Source organism: Perca flavescens, chromosome 11 (genome assembly GCF_004354835.1).
Source record: "Perca flavescens isolate YP-PL-M2 chromosome 11, PFLA_1.0, whole genome shotgun sequence".
NCBI classification, from domain to species: Eukaryota; Metazoa; Chordata; class Actinopteri; order Perciformes; family Percidae; genus Perca; species Perca flavescens.
In genome coordinates, this window is record NC_041341.1 from 26,902,990 (window position 1) to 26,926,384 (window position 23,395).

General features: G+C 39.0%; 3 protein-coding genes across 6 annotated transcripts; 2 read left to right on the forward strand and 1 right to left on the reverse strand.

The window, feature by feature from the left end:
* Positions 1–248: 248 nt before the first annotated feature.
* Positions 249–2,306, forward strand: LOC114564560 (granzyme B-like). The gene is given in 6 exon segments (XM_028591966.1): positions 249–367; positions 601–748; positions 1,128–1,269; positions 1,551–1,676; positions 1,678–1,809; positions 1,973–2,306. Coding segments are annotated over 6 exon segments (750 nt in total). The 5' UTR covers positions 249–315; the 3' UTR covers positions 2,123–2,306.
* Positions 1,877–7,081, reverse strand: LOC114564561 (rab-like protein 3). The gene is made up of 8 exons (XM_028591967.1): positions 7,035–7,081; positions 6,086–6,177; positions 5,772–5,901; positions 5,565–5,679; positions 5,276–5,426; positions 4,080–4,151; positions 2,890–2,928; positions 1,877–2,751 (listed from the first exon to the last, which is right to left on the reverse strand). Exons 1-8 carry the CDS (start codon positions 7,078–7,080, stop codon positions 2,695–2,697), a joined length of 702 nt encoding a protein of 233 aa, XP_028447768.1. The 5' UTR covers position 7,081; the 3' UTR covers positions 1,877–2,694.
* On the forward strand, positions 6,497–17,737 carry LOC114564558 (general transcription factor IIE subunit 1). Of its 4 annotated transcripts, none has more exons than XM_028591963.1 (6): positions 6,497–6,603; positions 8,092–8,387; positions 9,275–9,432; positions 14,023–14,218; positions 14,507–14,742; positions 16,738–17,737. In XM_028591963.1, the coding sequence occupies exons 2-6, from the start codon at positions 8,098–8,100 to the stop codon at positions 17,181–17,183; spliced, it is 1,326 nt and encodes a 441-aa protein (XP_028447764.1). In that variant the 5' UTR covers positions 6,497–6,603; positions 8,092–8,097; the 3' UTR covers positions 17,184–17,737. The 4 variants fall into 4 exon arrangements, with proteins under 4 accessions (XP_028447764.1, XP_028447765.1, XP_028447763.1 ...); XM_028591964.1 differs by having other exon boundaries at positions 6,507–6,603; positions 8,095–8,387; XM_028591962.1 differs by lacking the exon at positions 6,497–6,603 and adding an exon at positions 7,216–7,465.
* Positions 17,738–23,395: the final 5,658 nt, after the last annotated feature.

The window sequence follows — 23,395 nt, forward strand, 5'->3', positions numbered from 1 at the left end:
AAGCACCAAAAAATAAAAAAAGCATCTTAAAAAGGGTTAACCCAGGAGGACAACAGGTTGCATGCTTGAAGGGAAACCAACACAAGGGTTAACAAAGTATGCCTGCCAACTCAAATGACAAGTTGACAGTTTTATCTGGTGTTATGAAATGGTTTCAATCATGCTGCAGTAAGAAAGGTGTGATCTCGTCTCTTTTTTTTGAAAGAATGACACCTGCCCACAAATGTTCCGTTGTGAGAGTTAGAAGGTTGACTACAAAAGGTGGTAGGGGGAGCACTGCAAGACACACTTTTCATCTTTTACTTCTGCACGACCATGGCCAACGCATACGGCATTATATTTTTCTTTCAGCTGCTCTCCCTCACTGGTAAGATGAGATAAAATGTCCTTCAAATGTATTTCCGTTAGAGAAGTGACCTTATAAAATCCTTATAATAATATAATTTTTTAAGGATTATAGCCTTTTTAGGGACTGAAAGGTTGAAATGAATAATATTACTTGGCTTTTTTTGTTATGTAATTATAACAATAATCTTTTGGCTGTTGAGGATTTTGTATCTCGTAATCGGTGTATTAATTGACCATCTCTCCTCACGTAAGGGGCTTCTGAGAGTGGCATAGTGGGTGGGAAGGTTGCAAAGCCTCATTCCAAACCCTACATGGCATCACTCCAGGTTCGTGAACACCATACATGTGGCGGGATACTTATTCGGGAGGACTTTGTTCTAACTGCAGCACACTGCAAAAAGTGAGTTTATTGTGCACCAATGCACAAAATGTTTTTGATGTCACAAAAAAATTAACAAGTTAATGGGTACTAATTATTTGCCTTTAAATCAATGTTTTATTACCATATTTGTAATTTGCAAAGGATTTGTTGTTAGTCACTTTTAATATCTTATATTTGAACAATTCTAATGGGATATCGTATTTCATGAATGCCATGTTTGTCATAGCCTGGGGTTAAGAGAAAGACAGAATGCTATCAGGGGTGTATTTTCAAGTCATTATAGTAATATTAAACTTAATCATCAATTGTTTTCAGTCCCATTTAAAGTGTAAAGTGCTAAGTATAATAGTTTAGTACAATTAAATGTATTTACATTATTTGTACCCTTGTTTGTCAGATATGGTCCCCTGACGGTGGTACTTGGAGCACATGACATTAGCAAGAAAGAGAAAAGTCAGCAAAGGATCCAAGTGGCTAAGTACCATCCACATCCGAAATTCATCACTGAAAAATATGATTATGATATCATGTTACTAGAGGTAAACTAAAACTGTGTAAAAGTTCACATCAAAACTTGGGTGTTTAAAAATTACTAATTTTTTCTGTAAAGTTATATGTGCAATGAATGTAGTGGATGCATTTCTTCATACTGTGTTGTTTAGAGTAAAAGCTGCACAAGATGATTTCACACATTTGCACTCAAGGATGTGGGGATAAAATGTTTCATCTTAAAACCTCAATGTTGCTTAAGAGAACATAAACACACATTGAAATGTCTGACTGACAACTGTATCGTGAATTACACGGTTTTCTTTCACAGTTAAAAAACAATGCCACACTGAATAAATATGTCAAGACCATTGGACTATCTAAGAAAGATGGGAAAATCCCAGCCAACATTAACTGTGTCGTTGCTGGCTGGGGCGAACTGGAGTCAATAAGCCTGACTCAAAAGTACTGAGGAGACCACGGAGAAGATGCAATTCAGCGCTGAGTGCAAAAATAAATGGCAAGAATACTTCTATGCTGACCGCATGATATGCACCAGATTTGACAAAAAGAAGGGAGGGGTTTGCCAGGTAATCTAACCCTATTTAAAGCAGACAAGCAAATAAGTAACCAACCATTTACAAAATACATCACATATGCTGAAAACTGATTTCTTTTATTAATCAAAAACAAGTTTAATTCATCTTTTTTTGCAGTCTACTCAATCAACTCTTTCTGCTGCCTTTTTCTTAGGGGGACTCCGGTGGACCACTTATCTGCAACAGCAAGCCTCAGGGTTTAACAGCTTTTACCTATAAATCTGATTGTAATGATCCCCAGTATCCCCATGTCTTCACTAAAGTCAATTTCTTTCTCCCCTGGATTAAGAAAGTGATGAAGTGATTGGGGAACGTTGCATGAGCCACTATTCAGGAGGACAAGAATGTTGTTCTTTCTTCACTTGCTTATTAAATAACACAGCAAACATTTAGAGAATGTGAATGATAGTAGTTTTAGTTTTGAAAAAAATTATTCAAGAAACTGGTATATGTAATGTTTTTGCATGTGAAATAAACTGAATGTATAAAAAAAAGAAAATGGAATTAAAAACTTTTTGATTTAACACAAAATCTCACTGTACATTTATAGGATGTGCCTATGCCCTTTGACATCATCTTGCATGTTTCTTCATTTCTGAAATGTGCTAAACTGAATGTACATATTTATCTTTATTATTCTATGAACTATTCTATTATTTTGTAATTCTATTTTTTGCAGCGGGAATTTAAATCTTTACACACAGCAGATGAAAAAGTGTTGAGAAGGATTTGCATGAAGAAGAAATGGCAGTGAAAAAAACAATAGGCAGGTGGGGGGGAGGTACACAAAGTATGTCAGTGAGTGTGCTTTGTGGTGTAAAAGCCCCAAGGCATTACAGCCAAACCACAGACCACTGCTGTTGCGTTCATGGCGTTTCAGTCATAGTGCAAACTTTTGAAGTTGAACCGTTTTCTGTCTGTGAAACCCGGCATCTGCAGAGAGAGTTAAAGGGATGTGCTGTTTTAAAGAAACCATTCACCTTAAAATTCTCCTCAGTCACAACTGAATTCAGTTTCATTAGGTGAAGATTTTCCTTTACCAAAACAAAAAACAAAGACTGAAGAACTCACCTGACTTGGATCTCTTGTGAAATATCTCTTCTCGATTACCTGTTAAGACATAGGTTAAGATTAAGAGGCTGTATTTTTTAAATACAATACTCACATACCCATATGTACATTGGCAATAGAGAACGTTGTACTGAAAAGACGAATGTTTGAAGTTACCCACTTGACTGTAATATTAATTCAATGTCAAGACACAAGTTACAAACTTGATACAACACAACAATAAAAAACATTACATGTGATAGGTTGGATATTTCAGCCATGTTTCAAATGTATTTTATATCTTGTATGTAGTGTACTACAAGAAGGTTAGTCTTGAAGGGACAACCTTCCCCCATAAGAATGTGTAGAATCTATTATGAGTTTGGGTACAACTTTCACACAGAGGAATTGGAGCCAGGAATGTGGGAATCTATTAGAAGCACGTGCCATAAAAGGTGTAGTTTAAGAGTAAACTGTTGCACTGAAATAGATAGCTTGAAGTGTGTGAGGACAAAAAGTATAAAGGAGGAGTTATTCTGATGTTTGTAGAGACACTATGGGTACATGCTCTTAGGAGGGTGTACACATGGTTATCTTCCTTTCTAGGAGAAACCTTGGCATATACATTTGGTGCATGTCAACTGTTCTCTCTTTCATGAAAGTATGTTTGTTTGTTGTGTGAATAAAGCTGCATTAGTCTGAACTCATTGTACTCAGCATTTGTTCAGTCTCCATCTCCTTTCCAGAGATTTCCAGATATCAACATGATTTTCTTATTTCTGTTTAAAAAGTATCCTTACGTCATACATTGTGTCGTAAAAAAGTTATTATTGTGTAAGCATGTTAAAAGAAAAGAAAAAAAAAGAGTTAGTATTCCGTTTCAATATAAAAGAGTAACTAGGCCTACTTGACAAAGTAAAAGTTGTTTGGAATGTTATATACTGCAATATTCCTCGTTGAAATTGAATTACCAACAACAAATAGTTACGCCACTTCCTTCAACGTAAAACTATCATTTGAGCGCTGCATCAATATCAAATTATTGTTGGAAATTCTTAAATATTTGATAGATTGAGGGAGGCTGAATGACATTCGTCCATATGGTCTTTAAGGTTATGAATAATAAGTTCCTTTACATACTGCATTTATTGTAAAGACAATCTACAGAAACAGAAAATAACACGTTGCATTACAGAAGTCTGGGTTCTCACCTTGTCAAAGAACCTGCTAAGCTTCACTGCGTTTGATGTGCCTGCAGCAAGGTATCTTGGGTTGGTGCAGTCCTGGGAAAACAAAACAGCACTTCAGCCACAGACATAAAGAAAAAAAGTTAGTCTTTTCTTTCTCAGGTGAAATCCTACAACCGTATGTGTAGAATGTCTATGTATTTCTTTTAAATTGTTCTGATGGCATGTGTTTTTAAAAAAAAAACAAAAAAATAATAAATAATTCTAATAAAAAATGGTAAAATGGCCATGGTTGCTATTGTACTGTGGATCCCTTTCATTTTCTTTTTTTTTGTGACCGTTTATAATGCAGAGATTTAAATTTACTGCTGGATGATCAACCCAAGAAGTAACTTGTTTTTATGCATTAGCGAGCTGCCACATTACATGTATGTCACAAACAAGTTTATATTAGAAAATAACCACCATTCAAACTTCATCCTAAACAGAAAAAATATTACAAAAATATTTTGAATGCAAATTCAATTCAGTCCTCAGGCCTTATTACAAAATGAACTCTGTAGAATTTATATAGCTCACTTTACTGTATTGTGGAACAGTTAATTTAATACTGTATATTATGTGGCATTTTCATTTGTGGGGTGCAAATGTTCCACCAAAACCAGTTCCTTGCAGAGACCATTTTGCAGATCCACCGCCACTGTGTCCGAGCTTAACACCAACCAACACGATTGTGATTGGTTTTAAGAAATGCAAACAACCCAGGTCGTGTTTTTTTCCTATCCAGGAGTGTATGTATGGAGGGACTAGGCCTTACTCCACAGCGCTGTGGAGATAGGTCTGGCAAGTGAGACTATCCATAACCGATACAGCTTGTGAGAGAACCGAGAACTTCTTCTTTCATATCATTATTTTCCAACTATATGCTGTTCTCCAGCAGTGCTGCCACTGTGGTGAGAAGGGAAAGGAGCTCTGTGCTCTCTTTTGTGTACTAGATGCCAAATACCACTCAAGCATCGCAGCTTTATGTGTAAAGGTTGTGTTATAGTAAAACAATGTTTTTGTGGAACTTTTTTTTTTTTTTTTTTTTAACAGAGACCCTATGTTTGAATGTCAAAAAGCTGCTTTTTCAACACAAAGATGAAGCCAGCAATGTTCTAGATTGCATGTTTGAAATGGGCTTTAGGTCAGAGCTTGTTGAAATGAAAAAGTTGACCTACGAGATTGATCTCCTCTGCATTGAAGTCTTCAGACAGGAAGGCCGTCCGAGTGAGAACTTCATTGCGTTTATTCTCTGGGATCTGGTCAAACTTGGTGCCAATCAGCAGCAAAGGCACTGGGTTCTCAGCAAACTGCTCTCTATCATAGTCACTGCAGGGAGACAATAATATGACTTAACACCCCAGTATCCACCATTTTCAGTCACAACTTAATATCTAACTTTTACAACTGTATCAACGTGTATACAGTTTATTTGCCATACAAACAATACCATGACACAGTACTTACCCGTTTGAGACAATGACTCCTGTTGGCGAGGAATCCTTGTTTAAAGCTTCTAGTGACCAGCGGTAGAGATTCTGAGAGGATTTCTTATTTGTTAAATCGTGTACCAACATAATTCCTGAATAGAGAAAAAAGAAGAAGAAGATAACAACTAAATAACAGCAACGCTAATGATCTCCGATTAATAAATCATAGAAAATCCATCTTTACCATTAACTGAATTGTAGAAGACGGCTCTGGTGCTTTTGATGCTGCTGGCACTGCCAATAGATCCTCCGACATCCCAGAGTTCAATGTAGTAGGTTTTCTCCTCTGGGGTACCCTCTTTATAGTCTTGCACCTGTAATTGAGTTTATTTATTTTTTTAAATGGTTCCAACATTTCAGCCTTTGTGTTATTTAAAAAAGGTAGTTGTATGAAGCATCTATTATAGTTTATTATAGAGGCTTATTTAAAAGGACAGAACCATAATTTTATACCTTTTCTTAATTACATTTTGTAAATTAGGTGTTCAACCTGCTTACCCGTACATCCACAGAGCAACCAACAGTCCATGATGGATTTCCTAACACCTGATTCTGACATAGCAGATGGACCAAGGAAGACTTACCCACCCCTGTAAAAGATAAAAAAATGTGGGTGGATGACTGACAGTTTTGATGGGATCAGTACACTCATGCAATGACTCCAAGACACGCATTTTGTATGGTATATCATAATTTGTGGCTTTCAGTCTTGATGTAATGCTATAAAGTTGCTACTACTGATTGCAAGACAATAGACCTTTTTCACAGCAGACATGTTGACATGTCATAGTAGGAAAAGCACAGGTGTATTCAAAACCATTCATGATGGCTGCATTCCACTTAGGAGAGGCCCTGGTATTGTGCATCCTGACTCACTTGATGGAATTGAGCCATCGTTAAGGTTATCAATTTCAGCTGTGCTTTTCCAGTCAAAAGTCAAAAATGTCTGCTGTGAAAAAGGTCCATGGAGACGTGGTTCACTTACGTATGATGACACAACTCAATTGTAAAAACAGGTCAGTGTAACATAGCCTTCGTTTCCATCGAAGAATATACCTTGTAGAACATCAGTAAATATTTTTAACGAGCTGTTTGGTGTCGCTTTTTACTTCGTCAAACATAGAATTTCTTATACACGCAAATACAACCATTTTAGGTCGGCAGTGGCCAGTGTGAATACAATATAAAGGGTGCAATTATTGCTTTTAAATTAAGGGTCGATGGTCCACCTTTATCCCAAATTCAGCAGATACGATAATTATGTTGCGTCAGGTGTGCAGGTCTACAGAGCCACTAACAACAACAGACTTTCTGAGTTTAAGGTCCCCTAATTAAAGATAACAAAGGTTACAAACCGCGTGTTATTTACCCAGAACAAATACATGTATTTATAAATAAGCAGACAGGTTGAAATAATAGTCTACATTGCGAAAATTACTTAACTTACCGGAATCTCCTAAAACTAATACTTTTACCCTGTCAAGAGAAGCCATTTTTTTTTTTTTTTGGTGACAGAGGCGTCCCGGAAGAAAACAGTGGAAACCCCGCCTGCAAATGTTATTTATCTAATCTGATTGGTTAGACAGGAAGCAGAGCCATTCGTCAAATATATATCAATCAACAATCCTTTGCTACGATTGGCTATTGAATGCAACCTTTGTTGCGGTGTTGGTTTTATTTCCGAGGTTGTGTTCTCAAAAAGTCAGGAAGCACGCTAGCTAACCTAGCAGTTTAAGGATTCGGAAATAAAAATGTGTCTAGTGAGCTTTAGCTGTGTTTGTTAGAGAGAAAAGTTAGCGTACACTGAAATGACCTAAGTGAGCGGTGGCACTGGCTTTGGTGTATTGGTGAAACAACTTTAACGTTTAAGTGTATCGGGTAAGGCTTGGATTTCTGCAAACTAACTTCATGTGGCTGCATCGTTAAGGTTTAGTTAACACCGGCATTCTAATGTAAAACAAAACGTAAGATGATGGCTTATTGGTAAACGGTCTTTAACTTTACTTGCTAGCTAACTGTAGTGTCCCCACCAGCTAGCTAGCTAGTTAATGTAACCGCCAACTAGCTCCATTTTTCACTAATTTGTCTTTGTTCAATTTAGCTAGTTTAGTTAAATTGACACTATCCAACAGCCAGTTTAGATCAGGTTCAGGTCTGGCAGTAACCACCACTTCTTATATGCTGTCACAATGCAACAGGACATAATGATAATTTAGCACTTTAGCAGAGGAATTGCATTCAAGCAATACCTCTTCCTAAGGGAAAGGATCAAGTAAAGAGGATGGAACGTTATTCTAAAAACAATTTGCACATCAGTGTATTTATGGTGCTCAATCTTTCATTTGCTTCTAAATGTAACCTAATGCCCTCCTAGGCATTGAGTGATTAAGGTTACATACCTAGTACTACTAAACTATACAGTCTCTGGCACTGTGCTCTGTTCCACTAAAGTTCCTGCCTGCTGTCTCAGATCTTTACTCAAAAGGTCTCCTCTCTCTCCACAGCAGAAGATGATAGAACCAGAGCTACTGACCGAGGTCCCTGCAGCACTTAAGCGGCTAGCCAAGCAGGTCGTAAGGGGTTTCTATGGAGTTGAACATGCCTTGGCCCTGGATGTGCTCATTCGCAACCCATGTGTACGGGAGGAGGACATGCTGGAGCTGCTCAAGTTTGATCGTAAACAGCTGCGGTCAGTACTCAACACCCTGAAGGCAGACAAGTTTGTCAAGTGCCGCATGAGAGTGGAAACGGCCCCTGATGGCAAGACAACACGGCATAACTACTACTTCATCAACTACAGGTGGTTATTTTCTTTTTGGTTTGCACTGCGACAGTGCAGATAATACACATAGTAACACACAACAACAACATAATAATAATAATAATAATAATAATAATAATAATAATAATAATAATAATAATAATGATGATGTAAGAATACAAAGGGGGGGGGGGCAGATTCTGTCACAAATCAATGCCTTCCTGACCTCACCCCTTTCAATTTGACCAAATATTTACCTACTTGTTGAGCAGTATGAGAGAGTGTTAGAATGTGGTTTGATTAACCAGAATGACCAATCACTCAGGAGACAGGGGCCCTCCATGTTGACCTGTATTGGACCACCACCTCACCTAAAGACGTATATCATCTTCAAAGATAAACATAACAGTATGGTTCTCTAAATATTGGGAAGCTTACAAAACAAGGCTATCCACAATTTCAATACTTTTGGTCCAAAATAACTAGATATGCAAAATGTGTGATTTTGTTGTCCTTACACCTTCTTTTTTGAATGTTATAAGGTTAACACTTCTTCCCGCTATCGGTTGAGCAACAGCAGACTTCTGAGTATGCGTGCATTGTGCATTCATTCTCTGCTCAGGACACCATTACTCCACTATACCTTTGCTTAGCAAATAGGTGATTGCTGCCTTATTAATGTTCTGAATGTCATTTACAGCACTTTTTTTTTTTTTTTTTTTTTTTTTTTTTTTTAGTGCTAAAACACGAGAAACTATCCTTAAAATTAATTACATAAAAATATATTGTTATATAGAATAGATGTATTGTTTTTTTGTTGTTTTTTCTATTGTTATCCACATAAAAAAAATCTATTTATCCTCCCGTGTCAACATGTTGCATACTAAAAAGCCTTACCAACCAGATTTTTTTTTTTTTTTTTTTAGGGTACTGGTCAACGTGGTAAAGTATAAATTGGATCACATGCGGCGGCGCATCGAGACGGATGAGCGAGACTCCACCAACCGTGCCTCCTTTCGTTGCCCCTGCTGCTTCTCCACCTTCACTGACCTAGAGGCCAACCAGCTGTTTGACCCCATGACAGGTAAATATTGAGTCAATAACTAATTATCTACAGCTGTGTGGCACATTGGTGGTGTTTATCTTCAATATACTTGACTATGAAAAAGTTATGTGGAAATGTTAATTTACTATTTACAGTATAATATGATTGAAAGTACCTTTCCTTAGTGTGTCAGACTTTTGCACATGAATGCAGTAAGCAAATAACTACACTGTTTTTTTTCTTGTTTTTTTCAAGATGTTCTTAAGAACCTCACCTTTAACCATAAAGGTGTGAAGGTTATTTTTTTTTTATTTTATTAACAACACTGTTCAATTTCAGTGCTGCCTGACAATTTGATTGTCTGGAAAAGACTGCTCTTTAGGAGACCCAGTCAAATGGTTTCACCCTTGTGCAGTTGTCTGTGCTAGGAAGAAAAATGAACTCGGGGTAGTCAACGAATATTGAAATGTGATCTCAAGACCTGTCAAGTATTTTAACACTAAAGGCCCAGACACACCGACCAGACAGCCGACCCTCTACAGAAAAGGCAGTTGGATTGATCAGTCTCGCTGAGTTGGTCAAAAAAGGGCCTCGGAACACACCAAAGAGACAAGACGTAATACGTCTCCGTAACAGCAGGCGGCGCTAATCAGTATTGTCTCCCAAAAATGGAAACCGGCAGCTGATTGGACGAACGCGTCACGTGGGTCTGGTTTCTCCGGAAATTCAAATACAGACTGTCATGGCGGGTTGTTCAGAATACGATCTCATATTGTACTAAAATAGTTCACCGAAACTTGTTTTTTTGAAAACATTTTAAGAGAGAAATAGGCCGTGCAGTTGATGAATTGGTCTTCATTTCAGATCGACAAAGGTCAGTTTAAAAGATTTTTGTCAGATTTTGAGAGACTCTAGTCACGCTCGTTCCACTCCCCGTTTCGGGGTTAGCACTCTACCAATCAGATTGGTCATTTGAGTCCGACTGCCGGCAGTGCCCGCCCTGTCGATCATACATGTCAAACCTCCGACTGACGACGGCACCAAACACATTGAACAGACTCGAGTCACTGACCTCGCCAGACTGTCCGACTGCCGATTATCGGCTTGGTGTGTCTGGACCTTAACATCACTTGCACAAGATGAGGTAAATGACACCTTAGTTTGTTTGTTTTAAATCAGAGGGGAAGGAGACCTAATGTGAGTGTTTTTTTTTTCTTGTGATTAATCCCTTTGTAGGTTGTGGCTTCTTGCTACAGTCAATATATAACCTAGAATGGAAACTGTAATCTGTAAGTAAGTCTCGTTAAATTTGTGTACCAAAAAAGTATCATTTGTCTTTTTATTTTGTCAACAGAAGAAAAACGTAGAAAGAATAAGACAAGGAACAACCATTACATTCAGTCTACCTATGACACTTGATCAAAAGGTGTTAAGTAATCCAGTCCATATATTTGCTAGTGGGGCTATTTAGCTCAAATTAAACCGAGGAATTGAATACTTGGCAAAATTTTTGTTTGGATACATTTACATTTCTTAGGTATTGTCATCTTAGGTGTGGATCTTAGGTGGTCTTTAAGTGTATTTGAAATGACTTGCTATCACAACCTAAGGCCTGAAGTAAAATCTGATTCTCACCCTGCCGCAATATGGGCTGGCAGCTGTCCAAAACCTTGCTTCTAAATGAGCATCGCATCACTTATCACTAGGAGCTATCCATTATATTTTGTGTGTGTGTGTGCATGTGTTTGACATGTGAGTAACAGAAGCAACCAGCAAGTCTTAATCACCTTAGGCAGAGTGTGGGTGGAGATATGCAGAATTAAAAGGGAAGATAAAGCTAAAAGGCCCTGATACGTTTTAGGGTAGACAAAGACTCACACTGGGTTTTTAAATAAGTCGATCGACATAACCAAGGCATGACAAGCATTTACAACTAAGATACATGCTGTGTTCATCTTGTTATAGAAATGGTTTAAAGTCTTGTGTTTTAAGACCTGAAACAAGTAAGTTTCCAATGGTGAGCTGCACTCTGTACTAAAACCATTCAGCAAGACGTGAGGGAAGTTGATTATGGGGGTCTGGATATCAGACTTCGCCGTATCATTGAGTTTAATTTTCTGCAAGTCGTCCACCCAGAATTTCTGGCTATCACGGTAATGATAACAATTTACTTCATCTTGTTTGCTAAATATGCATGAAAATGCGCATTTAAATGGAATGATAATGCTACAGAAGAATATTGCGCTTGTGATGAGGATTGCGCATGTTTCATACTTTTAAAGAGAGCCTTTCCTCTAAACTGTGTTCATTCATAAACTGCATTCGTTCTCGAGTCTGTCAGAACCAGACACTGTGCTGTCAGTGTCTGCCAATCCAACGGTTGATTACCAGTCAACCAGCCGTGTTGCTAGGAAACACAGACAGCTTGTGCTACACAAGTGTTTAAAGCACGCCACCAGGCTGAAGAGCAGTGTTTTGCTGCCCCCTCTGGTTGATAGTTTCACACCGGTTTAACCTCTGGAGGTCAGCAAAGACCAGATTTACAGGGGGTGTTAAACTACTCTAAATCTCTGTTGTAATGGGCTTACAATATGTGTATGATAGTTGATTTGTCTGAAAATTAGAGTTGAGGTTTACATAAATAAATATGAAACTCATATTGAATCCCATATTGAATCCCTTACTTAAACCGAATTCTGTGAGTTTTATGTGTGCTGTGTGTTTTGCAGTTGGGACCGCCAGATCTGTCGTGGTCTTTTTTTTAAAATTATTATTATTCTTTATCATTTGCTGGGACACTGAGCTGCAGCAGAAGTTACCACAGAAGCTGAAATAATTGTGATACTGTTGAAATATTGTAAAAGGGATTATTCTTAAACTTTAAGCCAACTTCAACTAAATAAATCACTGCTTTCGCTGCAAAAACATGTCATTATAATAAATCGAAGTGTGTGTGTGTGTGACTTGACAGGTGTCTTGATGCGGGAACTAGTAAGCGCGCGGCCAAGTTTGACGTTGTTTGCATAAGAAATGCAAAAGATATTGTTAAATATATATCGGTAAAAGAAGCACACATTGGCTTTTGCCGCTCTGGCCACTCTTCCTCTCACACTGACTGAGCACCACGCAGGACCAGAGCACTCAAACCAACAATTACTAAAAACGCACACAAAAACAGATTTTGCACGGGCACTGCACTAGTAATACTAGTTTTGAGGAAAGAAAATGCACAATAACACTACACTGTAAAAAAAAAAAAAAGTATTTGCTGGAAAAAGCCTGAGTTTCCTGGTACTGTTTCAATACCGTTGGCTTCTTACATTTATAAACCTCTTGCCAATTATTTTGCACTTGTCTCTTGTTTCAACATACCTCAAATCTTGCTGTGGAGGCAGTAACCCTGCACCCTGATAGGTGCTGACAAATAGAATACCTGGAGCTTACATAGTGCTAATCTGATGGACTGGTTGCTTCTTCGGGGCCAGCAACACTCACTTTGACCACACATGGATGAGAAATGACATGACTGGTCTTCCAGCTCATTCTGACCCACAAAGGAGAGCTCTGAATTTTCATAGTCCAAATGTACTCTCCTCTCGTTGTTGGACATGCATGTTTTTTTTTTTTTTTTTTTTTTTTTTTTACACCTTCCACCTGATATGTACTGTAGGTCCACCCAGCTTTTGGCTGAAAAAATTGGTGTTTTTTTAGTAGTGCATAATATGTTACTTTCTTTTACCATTTATTATTGTTATACAAGTAGCACATGTACGCTGACCTCATTTTTTCACCCACACACACATTCTTTTTCTGTCTCGTAAACACACAACACACACAGACACAAGGCAGACATGGGGTCTGTGTAATGTTGGAACAGTTCCTATTCTTGAAACTAAAATCAGCCAGAGAAGCAGATGGCCGAACATGCCCTCCTCCTTCTTGTAGGATGCAGGTCTTAAAGCCCCCGCAAATCCCATGCAATGCTAAATCCCCCAGTATAAGAGCGGCCTGCAGCGTCATTAACAACAAGGTATTGTTGTTTTTGGGTACAACTACACTTAGATGGATGTTCAATGGTAAGCGGAACTGAGGACTCACAGAATTTGTTAAAAAACCACAATGTCGATCATAAATGCGGACATTTAAAGTAGCCTACATAAAACCCCCAAATCACAGAAAAGAGTGTAGTGATTTATTGTGTCACACCTTTTACATCTGTAAGTAAGTCAATTTTATTTATACAGCGCTTTTCACAGACAAGGTCACAATGTGCATAGGCAATAAAAACATGGTAAAAATAATGGTGATATAATGTGTGATATAATACAGTAAAAATGTGTAAAAATAAATGGCACACACAGGGAAGAAGTACTTATTACTATCAATTTATCTGTGGAGTCATGCCAGTGTGTTCATTCTGGTTTGATGAAAACCACAGCACATTCCCGACTATGTTAATTTCTGCACATACTTTTTCCAAAGTAAGTTTATAGTCTGGGCTATGCCTATTAGGCATGTCCTAAGACTTTGGGTTACAAGGTGTGTGCTTTGGCCAGGTAAGTTACCGCAACATCAGCTCGTGCTTTTTTTTTTTTTTTTTTTTAAACCTTGTTCTTTCTCGACCCACAGGTACATTTCACTGCACCTTCTGCCAGACAGAAGTAGAAGAGGACGCATCTGTGTGTCCTGACGGCAGGACACTAGTGGCGCGCTTCAATGAGCAGATCGAACCCATCTATGCGCTGCTACGTGAGACCGAAGATGTTAACTTGTCCCAGGACCTGCTGGAGCCTGAGCCTTCTGAGATTCCTGCTCTCAAGCAGAGGTTAGCTTCATATTACTATTCTTATTACTTCTAAATACTTATTCCCTTCAGTCAGCACCAGTTCAGTCCTCAAGTCGCATCTTGAAGCAGTATCACAAAGAACGAATGGAATTTCACCTCTGCTAACTGCAGTGATGTTTGTGCCACATTTTGAATTCTGTTCTATTGAGTCATGAAACATTTTTAACTTTAATACATGACACACACTGACTTTTTATGTTTACACATAGTAATTAAACTGCTGAAGAGCGTTGTTTAAAAGATATTTACTGATTTGATTTTCTCTAGCCGTGAACGTGCGGCTGCAGCAGCAGGAGCAAACTTAGGCCCGCACCGTGAAGCCTGGTCTAACAAAGGCGCAACATACGCTGACATGTACACCCAGAATGTTGTTATCAGCATGGAGGAGCAGGAAGACCAGCAGAAACAGGCCAATGAAGGCAAGGCACCTAAGGAGAGGCCCGTCTGGTTGACCCAGAGCACCGTGCAGGGTGCATACAGCGAGCCTGACATCCTCAAGAACCGTAAGTCATCAAGCACTAACCAGTCAATATGTAACTTTCACACTATTTTGACGGCAAAACAAAAAAGAATGCACCAGACACATTTCTTTTGGAGGACAATCAAATAACATGAATTGGGAGTATGAAGAATTGTATAATAGTCACATACACCTAGCACCATCTTGGTACCATAGTGGATAAAAAAATAAATAAATGAATCTACTACTATCTACTTCTAGAATTAATTTAGACTTAATATAGTAACACAAATATATGTATATACAGTACAGGCCAAAAGTTTGGACACACCTCATTCAATGCGTTTCCTTTATTTTCATGACTATTTACATTGTAGATTCTCACTGAAGGCATCAAGACTATGAATGAACACATATGGAATTATGTACTTAACAAAAAAGTGTGAAATAACTGAAAACATGTCTTATATTTTAGATTCTTCAAAGTAGCCACCCTTTGCTTTTTTTCATAACTCTGCAAACCCTTGGTGTTCTCTCAATGAGCTTCATGAGGTAGTCACCTGAAATGGTTTTCACTTCACAGGTGTCCTTTGTCGGGGTTAATTAGTGGAATTTTGTCCCTTATTAATAAAAAAGCAAAGGGTGGCTACTTTGAGGAATCTAAAATATAAGACATGTTTTAAGTTATTTCACACTTTTTTGTTAAGTACATAATTCCATATGTGTTCATTCATAGTTTTGATGCCTTCAGTGAGAATCTACAATGTAAATAGTCATGAAAATAAAAAGGAAACTTATTGAATGAGAAGGTGTGTCCAAACGTTTGGCCTGTACTGTAGATGGCTCACAAAAAATGTAAATGTCCTTCACACAGCTGAATTATGCTGAACCCAAAGTAATGCCACATTGGTGCAGTTGTTTTTTGTTTTTTTTTCTCTTTCAAGCAAATTCTCTGCCATAATCTTGAGATCTCCCACTCCATGAGTCAGAAAACATTAAATTTAACATTCAATTCCCTCCCACTCTCAGATTCTGTTTTTACTGTCATTAATTATGAATGCTCTTGCCTGTCCACGGTGAGGCTTGCGGAATGCACTTGGTCTTTCCAGTAGTAATAAGATGATCAGGATGGACAGAGATGATCCCAATCCAGACCCACACCTTTTGACTGCTCTTCTATGACCTTAAATTCCACTCCCTGTTCTCATTGTAGTCAAAACAGGCTATTGCAGGTCACCCCAGGTTATCTCCCTCTGTCAGAGTGGTTCTTCGCCAAGCTATCGTATTCTGACATTGTTTCTTTACCCAAGGGCATGCCGCAATCAGGCCTGGCCAGACTCCCATTCAACCATAATTGCTTAATTGAAATAATCAGCGGCTTGATTAGTGCTTGGCTGAGCAAGGATTGCTCATTAATAAAATCCATTCCTGGGGAAATTGCATGAATTATGCCTTCCAAACGTCCTGTCTCTGAGGTGTGTCTCTGTGCATCTGTCTGTAATGATCTTGTTGCCCTTTGGAGCCTGGAAACCGACATGACAACCAAAGGCGATGTGGTTTAAAAACACTATTCAGAGCTGCAGTAAGTAGCCTAATGCTTGAGGCTGCAAAGTAGGAGTTTACAGCATCATAAGATCTTGACTTCTCGTTCCAGGCACAATTTGAAAATACTGTGTATCGTTTGAAAAGTTTCAATACCAATACCGTGCCTTCGATACCCGTTCCTAAACAATACTTTTTTTCGATACCAATTTCATGAAACAAAAATAAATTACATCATTACACATTACGGCACTAATCTTTTTAATTCTTTTTCAGCTCCTTCTATGTGGGCCCTGTCTCTGTGCCTAATGAAGAGTTTTTCCTGCTCTCTTCTACGATGTGTAATGTTAGACAGCCAATCATCAGCATGATTAAATCTTGGTAGAAGCATGCTGCGTGTTTGTTGGCTCACTGACGCTGATGAAATTTACTCCTTAGGTATTGAAATTGGGTATTGAATGACAAGAATAAAAAGTATATTTTAATGTTTTCACAGGTGGAGACATTGTACCCGGAGCCCAGGATGTAGCAGCTGGTCATGGAATTGGTCAGGCAGATGAAAATGAGGAAGTGATGCGCGCCCTGCTCATCCATGAAAAGAGGGGTGCGGCAGGAGCAGGTGGAGCAAGCACTGCTACCAAGGGGCTTGTCTCCGCCACAGCTAACGCCAGCGACTCCGACAGCGACACCAGCGAATCAGACGACGAGTCTCCCTTGGGTCCTCCCCCTGCCACAGCTACTCAGCATCGGGCCGCCGAGGAGGAAGAGGATGATGATGAGTTTGAGGAGGTGGGGGATGAGCCGATGGTGATGGTGGGAGGCCGGCAGTTCTCATACCGAGAGGTCAGCCAGAGGCCAGAGCTAGTGGAGCAGATGTCTGCACAGGAGAAGGAGGCCTACATTGAAATGGGACGAAACCTCTTCCAGGACATGTACTTCTGAACACACACGTTGATACATGCGTACATTAACACACACGTTGGATTGGCTACGAGTTTACCGAAAGTATACTTCTGCTGTGGTAACATCTGAGGAAATGTTCGTGGACACAACTTCTCAAGAAGAAATCAAGATGCTGCTCAAGAAGTATTTACAGTCCGTTTCTTGCTCTTGCATTCTAAGAACCAGGGACATGCTCTAACAGTGTTGCCTAAGTCATCACACCTTTAGTATTCTGTCCTAAGTATTTTTATTCAGTCACCAGACCAGAGTGCCAATTAGTTTTTTGTTAGTCTGTTTTTTTTCTTCTTCATTTCAGTTTACCAGGCTGTCTACACCAGTCATGTTTTAGCCTTGTTTTCAGTCATGCGTGTCTCATGAATCTGACGGGCCAGATACGCTTCAAATTTGAACAATACATCTAACAATATCAGACTAAATTTAAAAGCTCATCTCAGGCAAATGTTGAATACAAGATGCTATGGGTGAACTGCTGTGGTTTACAGTGAAACATTTGTTATTTTGAACAATCTGTAATAAAAAGATACTGCAGTACAGCAATGTGCATCGACATATACTTGATGTGTACATAGTGATGAATAAAAATTGTGTCCCAGCATATACACTTACAAGCAATTCAGAATATAAAAGTAAGGAGCACTGTAACATTTGTCTTCTCAAATAATATCTAAATTATACCCCGAAGCACATTTACAGGTAGACCTCTGTCTCTCCACACCATACTTATGTGTCTGGATATGAATTCCTGCTACACCATGGACCTACATATTAGATCTGTTATCAGCTGTTGGCTAAATGGCTACAATTTTAAATGATCATTAATATCAAACAAACTAAGCAGGCAAAATGTGTGTCACTGACAGAACAACCATGATGAAACAAGGCGTGTATATCCTTTTGAATTCAGTTTTTTCATAACTATATTGGCCTCATTAAAATTTCTTTTTAGTTTTTGTTTTACTGTCCATGGCATATCCATATGTTTGTGTTGTTCTCTACACAGTAATGTCTCTTACTATGGGTCAAGAGGTCAACAGTATGATGGTCTAGCACCGAAACCCCGCAAATAAATGTATTTTTGCAAGATAGATGGTGTGCAGGAGTTTGTTTGCAACTTTTGACCTTCTCGTCTCTCTGCAACACACCTGTCTCGTGAAATAGGTGTGTAAAGTATCATTCTGTTCAGGAGGTCGAGGATGCCACCACATTTCTCCCTCTAATGCACAAGTTAATGTGATTCTCTTGTCACAGTCTGGCACCAAATTCACGTATGTTCAGTACTATAAAAGATTTTTATACCCCTTGGGTTTTTACAAATATATGCAAAAATAAACCTTGTTTCAGCAGGACGATGGTGGATTTGATTTGCCATTGAAAAATGTGGTAAGTTTAACCTACTAACAGATTTCATACAGTATCAATTGATTAAAGGATATCAGCTGATGTGTCGCATCGCTTCACATTTTGTATGCATGAAATCAACAAAAGGGAGGTGAGTGAACGCCTTTAGTAAATGTAAATACTTTATTATAAAAGTCCTGAATTAAAAATGGTACTGAAGTAAAATAATAGAAGTATTATCAGTAAACTGCTTAAAGTATCAACAGTACAAGTGCTTGCAGGATTATATTATGCTGTTTCTGTCACAAACGAATGCATGTAAGAGCAGTTTAATGTTGCAGTTTGTCAATGTTTTAGACAATGTTCTATACTACTGTTTAGTAGTTAGTGGAAATATTCAAAATACAAGTACCTCAAAACTGTTCTTAAGTACAGTAGCTACTTGAGTAAATATATTTATTTACTTTCACTGATTGTGACAATGTGTGCAGATTTAACAAAAGTATTTTTTTGCCAACGGGTCCCTCTGTATGTATTTAAATATAATGAGCTTGTTTATAGCGTATAGCTTGGGTTGTGTTTTTAGGTGTCATTTTGGTATGAATTTTGCTTTTCCAGAAATGCAGTAAGTAAGCCCGATTAAAAGACAACATTCGGGACCTCTCATTTCTAAACGCTGCCTACGGCCCTGGTTCCGCTTACTTCTCATCATAGTGATAATGGGTTCAATCATAGATTCAATTTGACAGTGGTCTTTTCCCACACAGTTCCAAAGCAACACTAAAATAATATAGCTACTGTATGTGTGCATTACTAAGAGACTTGAAGCAGATATTTAAAAGTTATGCAAAAGTTGTTTTCCCCAGAAATTACTGTTACTTATATAAGCAGTACTTGGTAAAGTTATTTTATTATTATTATTATTTATGACAATGGCCATTAATCAACATTTCTGTAAATGTGCCAGTGTTAGCCAGCTGGCTAATTTTCAGTTACAGTGCCTACTTGCTGTGAGACAGCAGGGCTAACCACTGAGCCACTGTGCTGTAATTAAATTACTTTTGAGAAAAGTAACTTAACTGTTACTAATTACAAATTTTCAGTAACTTGCACAACACTGGTTATAATATAGAAATATGTCCATGTGTGAAAGCTTGATATCATGCCATTCCACTCCATGGTCATATCTTCCAAGTGAGACCATTCCTGTGTTGTTGGGTCACATCCAGGTGACAATTATGTATTGAGGCAGTCCCTGCTGGGCAAATACACTCCTGGTACTCTTACAGATGTGCTCCAGCAGGATGTAGGGTATTTTTGTATGTGGCTTTCCAAATAATGACTGCTTTGATGTAACCACAGTAACCCACGGCACTGGGTCACCTACTCATAACGGGGGCAATTTCACCTCAAAGCCAATGGGCCTGGCATTTACAGAAAACAGTCCTTTTTAAATCAAATGTTAAATGTTATGCCTGTAATGGGTCCCACTGCAGTGAAATTACCCCTCTCTATCTGCTTTCTTTTTGAGCAATATTTAGCTGCTAGCTAACTATGTAACTAATGTAACTACTAATTTGGTCAGCTGCAGTGCTTTCCAGCTATAACAGTGCTGTAACTGTTTTAATATGGGGGTATCTAGACATCATAGTGTTAAAGAGAAATTTCAGCACAACTCTAGTGTGTGATTTTATTTTATTCTGATTTTACACTGACACCCTTTATACTTGCATACTGTAAACTGGATTTTCATCCAATTTTTTTTCTCTCAAGTATAATGTGATGCAGAATGAAGAATAAAAGCTGACATGTGCCCAACATTGTGAAACATCATTCTAAAAAGCTATAAGCCAGCTATATATTGCAGCCATTCACTATAGGCTGTTTACTATTATGTTCCATGATAACAAACACGCTCAATGAAGCAAACATGAGGAGGAGGGGATTTTTTTTCCTGAGGGTGGCACTGGAGGGAAGTCCATAAAAACCAAAAGGGTTTATCCCCTCGGGAGCATGAATTAGGACAGCAATGTCAGAGAAAATCTGCTCAGTGGATACACAGTATCTCATTTGTAAAGTTCACATTTTGGCCTGTGGGTTGCACCAGAGGAAAGCTAATAGAATGTCCATAAAATGGCTTTTCCTGAACCTGAAAATCAGCCCTGCAGACTTGTGGAATTGGCGACATGAGTCATAGGAACTGGAACATGTCTGAAATGCTCGCCATTATCACATCAAGTCCGCAGGAGTGCTGGGCTGCGAAGGATGAAACAGGCTATCATATGGTACTTCAGACCTTTGTCATAGCCATAGATATGACCAAAGCCTAGACCTTGACCTGTAATCATTCTCAATGAGAATTTGTCTGAACTGTAGGCCTATCCAGATTGATAACTTATTTGAGACATGTGAAAAGTATTATTTTTTTAGATGTACAATAGATGGTGATAATGCCCACTAAAACTTTCCATTACACTGAATACCTACAGTATATTAAAACTGCTAGTATTATTCTACTATTAAATCCCTGAGCTGATGATCCTCACAGTAGGTTGCCAGATGTAGTGCAATGGAAATGGTTGTCTTTCACGCCGATTCTAATATAGAAATCTAATAAATTCAAATATAGGGTGAGCATTCATCAATTTTCTGCTAATAAGTTTCTTTTTATTAAACCATTAGCAACATTATTGCTATAACATAATAATTGTGATGAAAAGAGAGCTGAGCCAGAAGGCAAAGCTCTCGATCTACCGGTCAGTTTTCGTTCCTACCCTCACCTATGTTCATGAAGGCTGGGTCATGACCGAAAGAATGAGATCAAGGGTACAAGTGGCCGAAATGGGTTTCCTCAGGAGGGTGGCTGGCGTCTCCCTTAGAGATAGGGTGAGAAGCTCAGTCATCCGTGAGGAGCTCGGAGTAGAGCCGCTGCTCCTTTGCGTCGAAAGGAGCCAGTTGAGGTGGTTCGGGCATCTGGTAAGGATGCCCCCTGGGTGCCTCCCTAGGGAGGTGTTCCAGGCACGTCCAGCTGGGAGGAGGCCTCGGGGAAGACCCAGGACTAGGTGGAGGGATTATATCTCCAACCTGGCCTGGGAACGCCTCGGGATCCCCCAGTCGGAGCTGGTTAATGTGGCTCGGGAAAGGGAAGTTTGGGGTCCCCTGCTGGAGCTGCTCCCCCCGCGACCCGACACCGGATAAGCGGACGAAGATGGATGGATGGATTAGCAACATTTTACTTAAACACATAAACCTTGTGGGCTCAAACACACAGGAAGGCAGAGCCTCAAACGTCTGTGTGCGTTAGTGGGCTCTTGCTAATGGTTCAATTAACACAAAAATGTAAAGAAATGTGAGTTAATGCTTTTTTGACAGACTGTGAAATGAAAGGTGTTTCTCAAAATCCAAAGCCATAGATAGCACCCAACAGCTCCACTCAGCGTTTTATACCTATTTTGCTCTGGTTTAAGTTTTTTATTTACCGTATGGTCTCACACCAAACCCCTGTAGGCAGCCTGTTCCTGCAGAAATGCTCTGATAAGCACTATGCTACAGTTCCAAAGGCTGACACGCAAAGTCATTAAGTAAGCATTGATTTGTGATCATGTTCCTGCTGCTCAATACTTACAGTAGATACTTATCCCAGTAGTTGGTTCAAAAAATATAGAAACAAACTAGTGAATATAGTAATTAAATGAAGCATTGCGTTAGTTCATGCAGGACACGGAAGTAATTTGCTCACTAACTGAATTATCATTCCCACCAGTCACAACCAATCACAGCCATTTTTCACATCAGGCGGTCCATTTAAATGTCTACCTATTCCTCACTGCTTCCTGCTACTCCAATGCTGCCTCACACCGCTGCTGCTGACAAAGCTTGCCTCCACCACCCGAGCCTCCACCTATTGTTTCCAAGTGTCATCATAACTGAAATTGTTTTAATGTCTTGAATTGGGCCCACTCTTGTGTACAGGGGGGGTCTCAGCAGCGTGCTCCCTGTTTCAGCTTAGCATGCTGCTTGGCTGATCCAGGGAGCATCATTGCAACAGAGCCTTAATCGCCAAGTATAAATGTATTTGTTGCAATAAATGGTTAACTCTAAGACGAGTGTTTCTGACTGAACAATTATCAGATGGCCTGAAACATGATTCCAAATTAATGCTACTATTTCTCCATGTCTGCAGTGTAAGTAGGCAATCCCTCCAGAGGCCGAAGATGAATTAAAAGCAGCTTCAATGACACTGGTACTACAGGAACACCTGCTGGCTTACTTTTATCATTTTAAAAGCTTTTTTTTTCATTTTAAAGTCATGGTTTCCACTTTTCTGGGCAGTGAAAAATAGGTACATGGAATACTGTGTTTGCACTTTGGCAAGCAGATTCTTGCACTTATACAGCACTGACACAAATACAACAAGATGCTTAATGGTGGACGGCAGACTTCCAAGCTTCAAGACAACAGTTAGTAAGTTGATTAAAAAAATTGCAGATAAGGTTGCTTAGCTAGCACTTGGTGGATGATGTGCTCCATATACATTATTTATACATGTGACCATAGAACATCCTTTTTATCTTGCTGGAGTATAGCATTGGTAATAGGTACACCAGGTCCTGTGTAATGGCTAAGGAAAAAAAAATCTACAGAGCGTATTAGATTCAGGTGAAAATGTCATCCTCTGCAGAGGAGCTTGGTGAGGTCTGACACCTCTGGGGTAGCCCTACAAGACCCAACATTCCTTTTCAAGTTAGAGGATGGACACCTGTAGGGCAGTCTCAAAGGTCAGGATGAAAACAGGACCTGGCCTCATTAAAACATCCCCCACCCTTCAGGACAGCTCAATTAAAAACCTAACC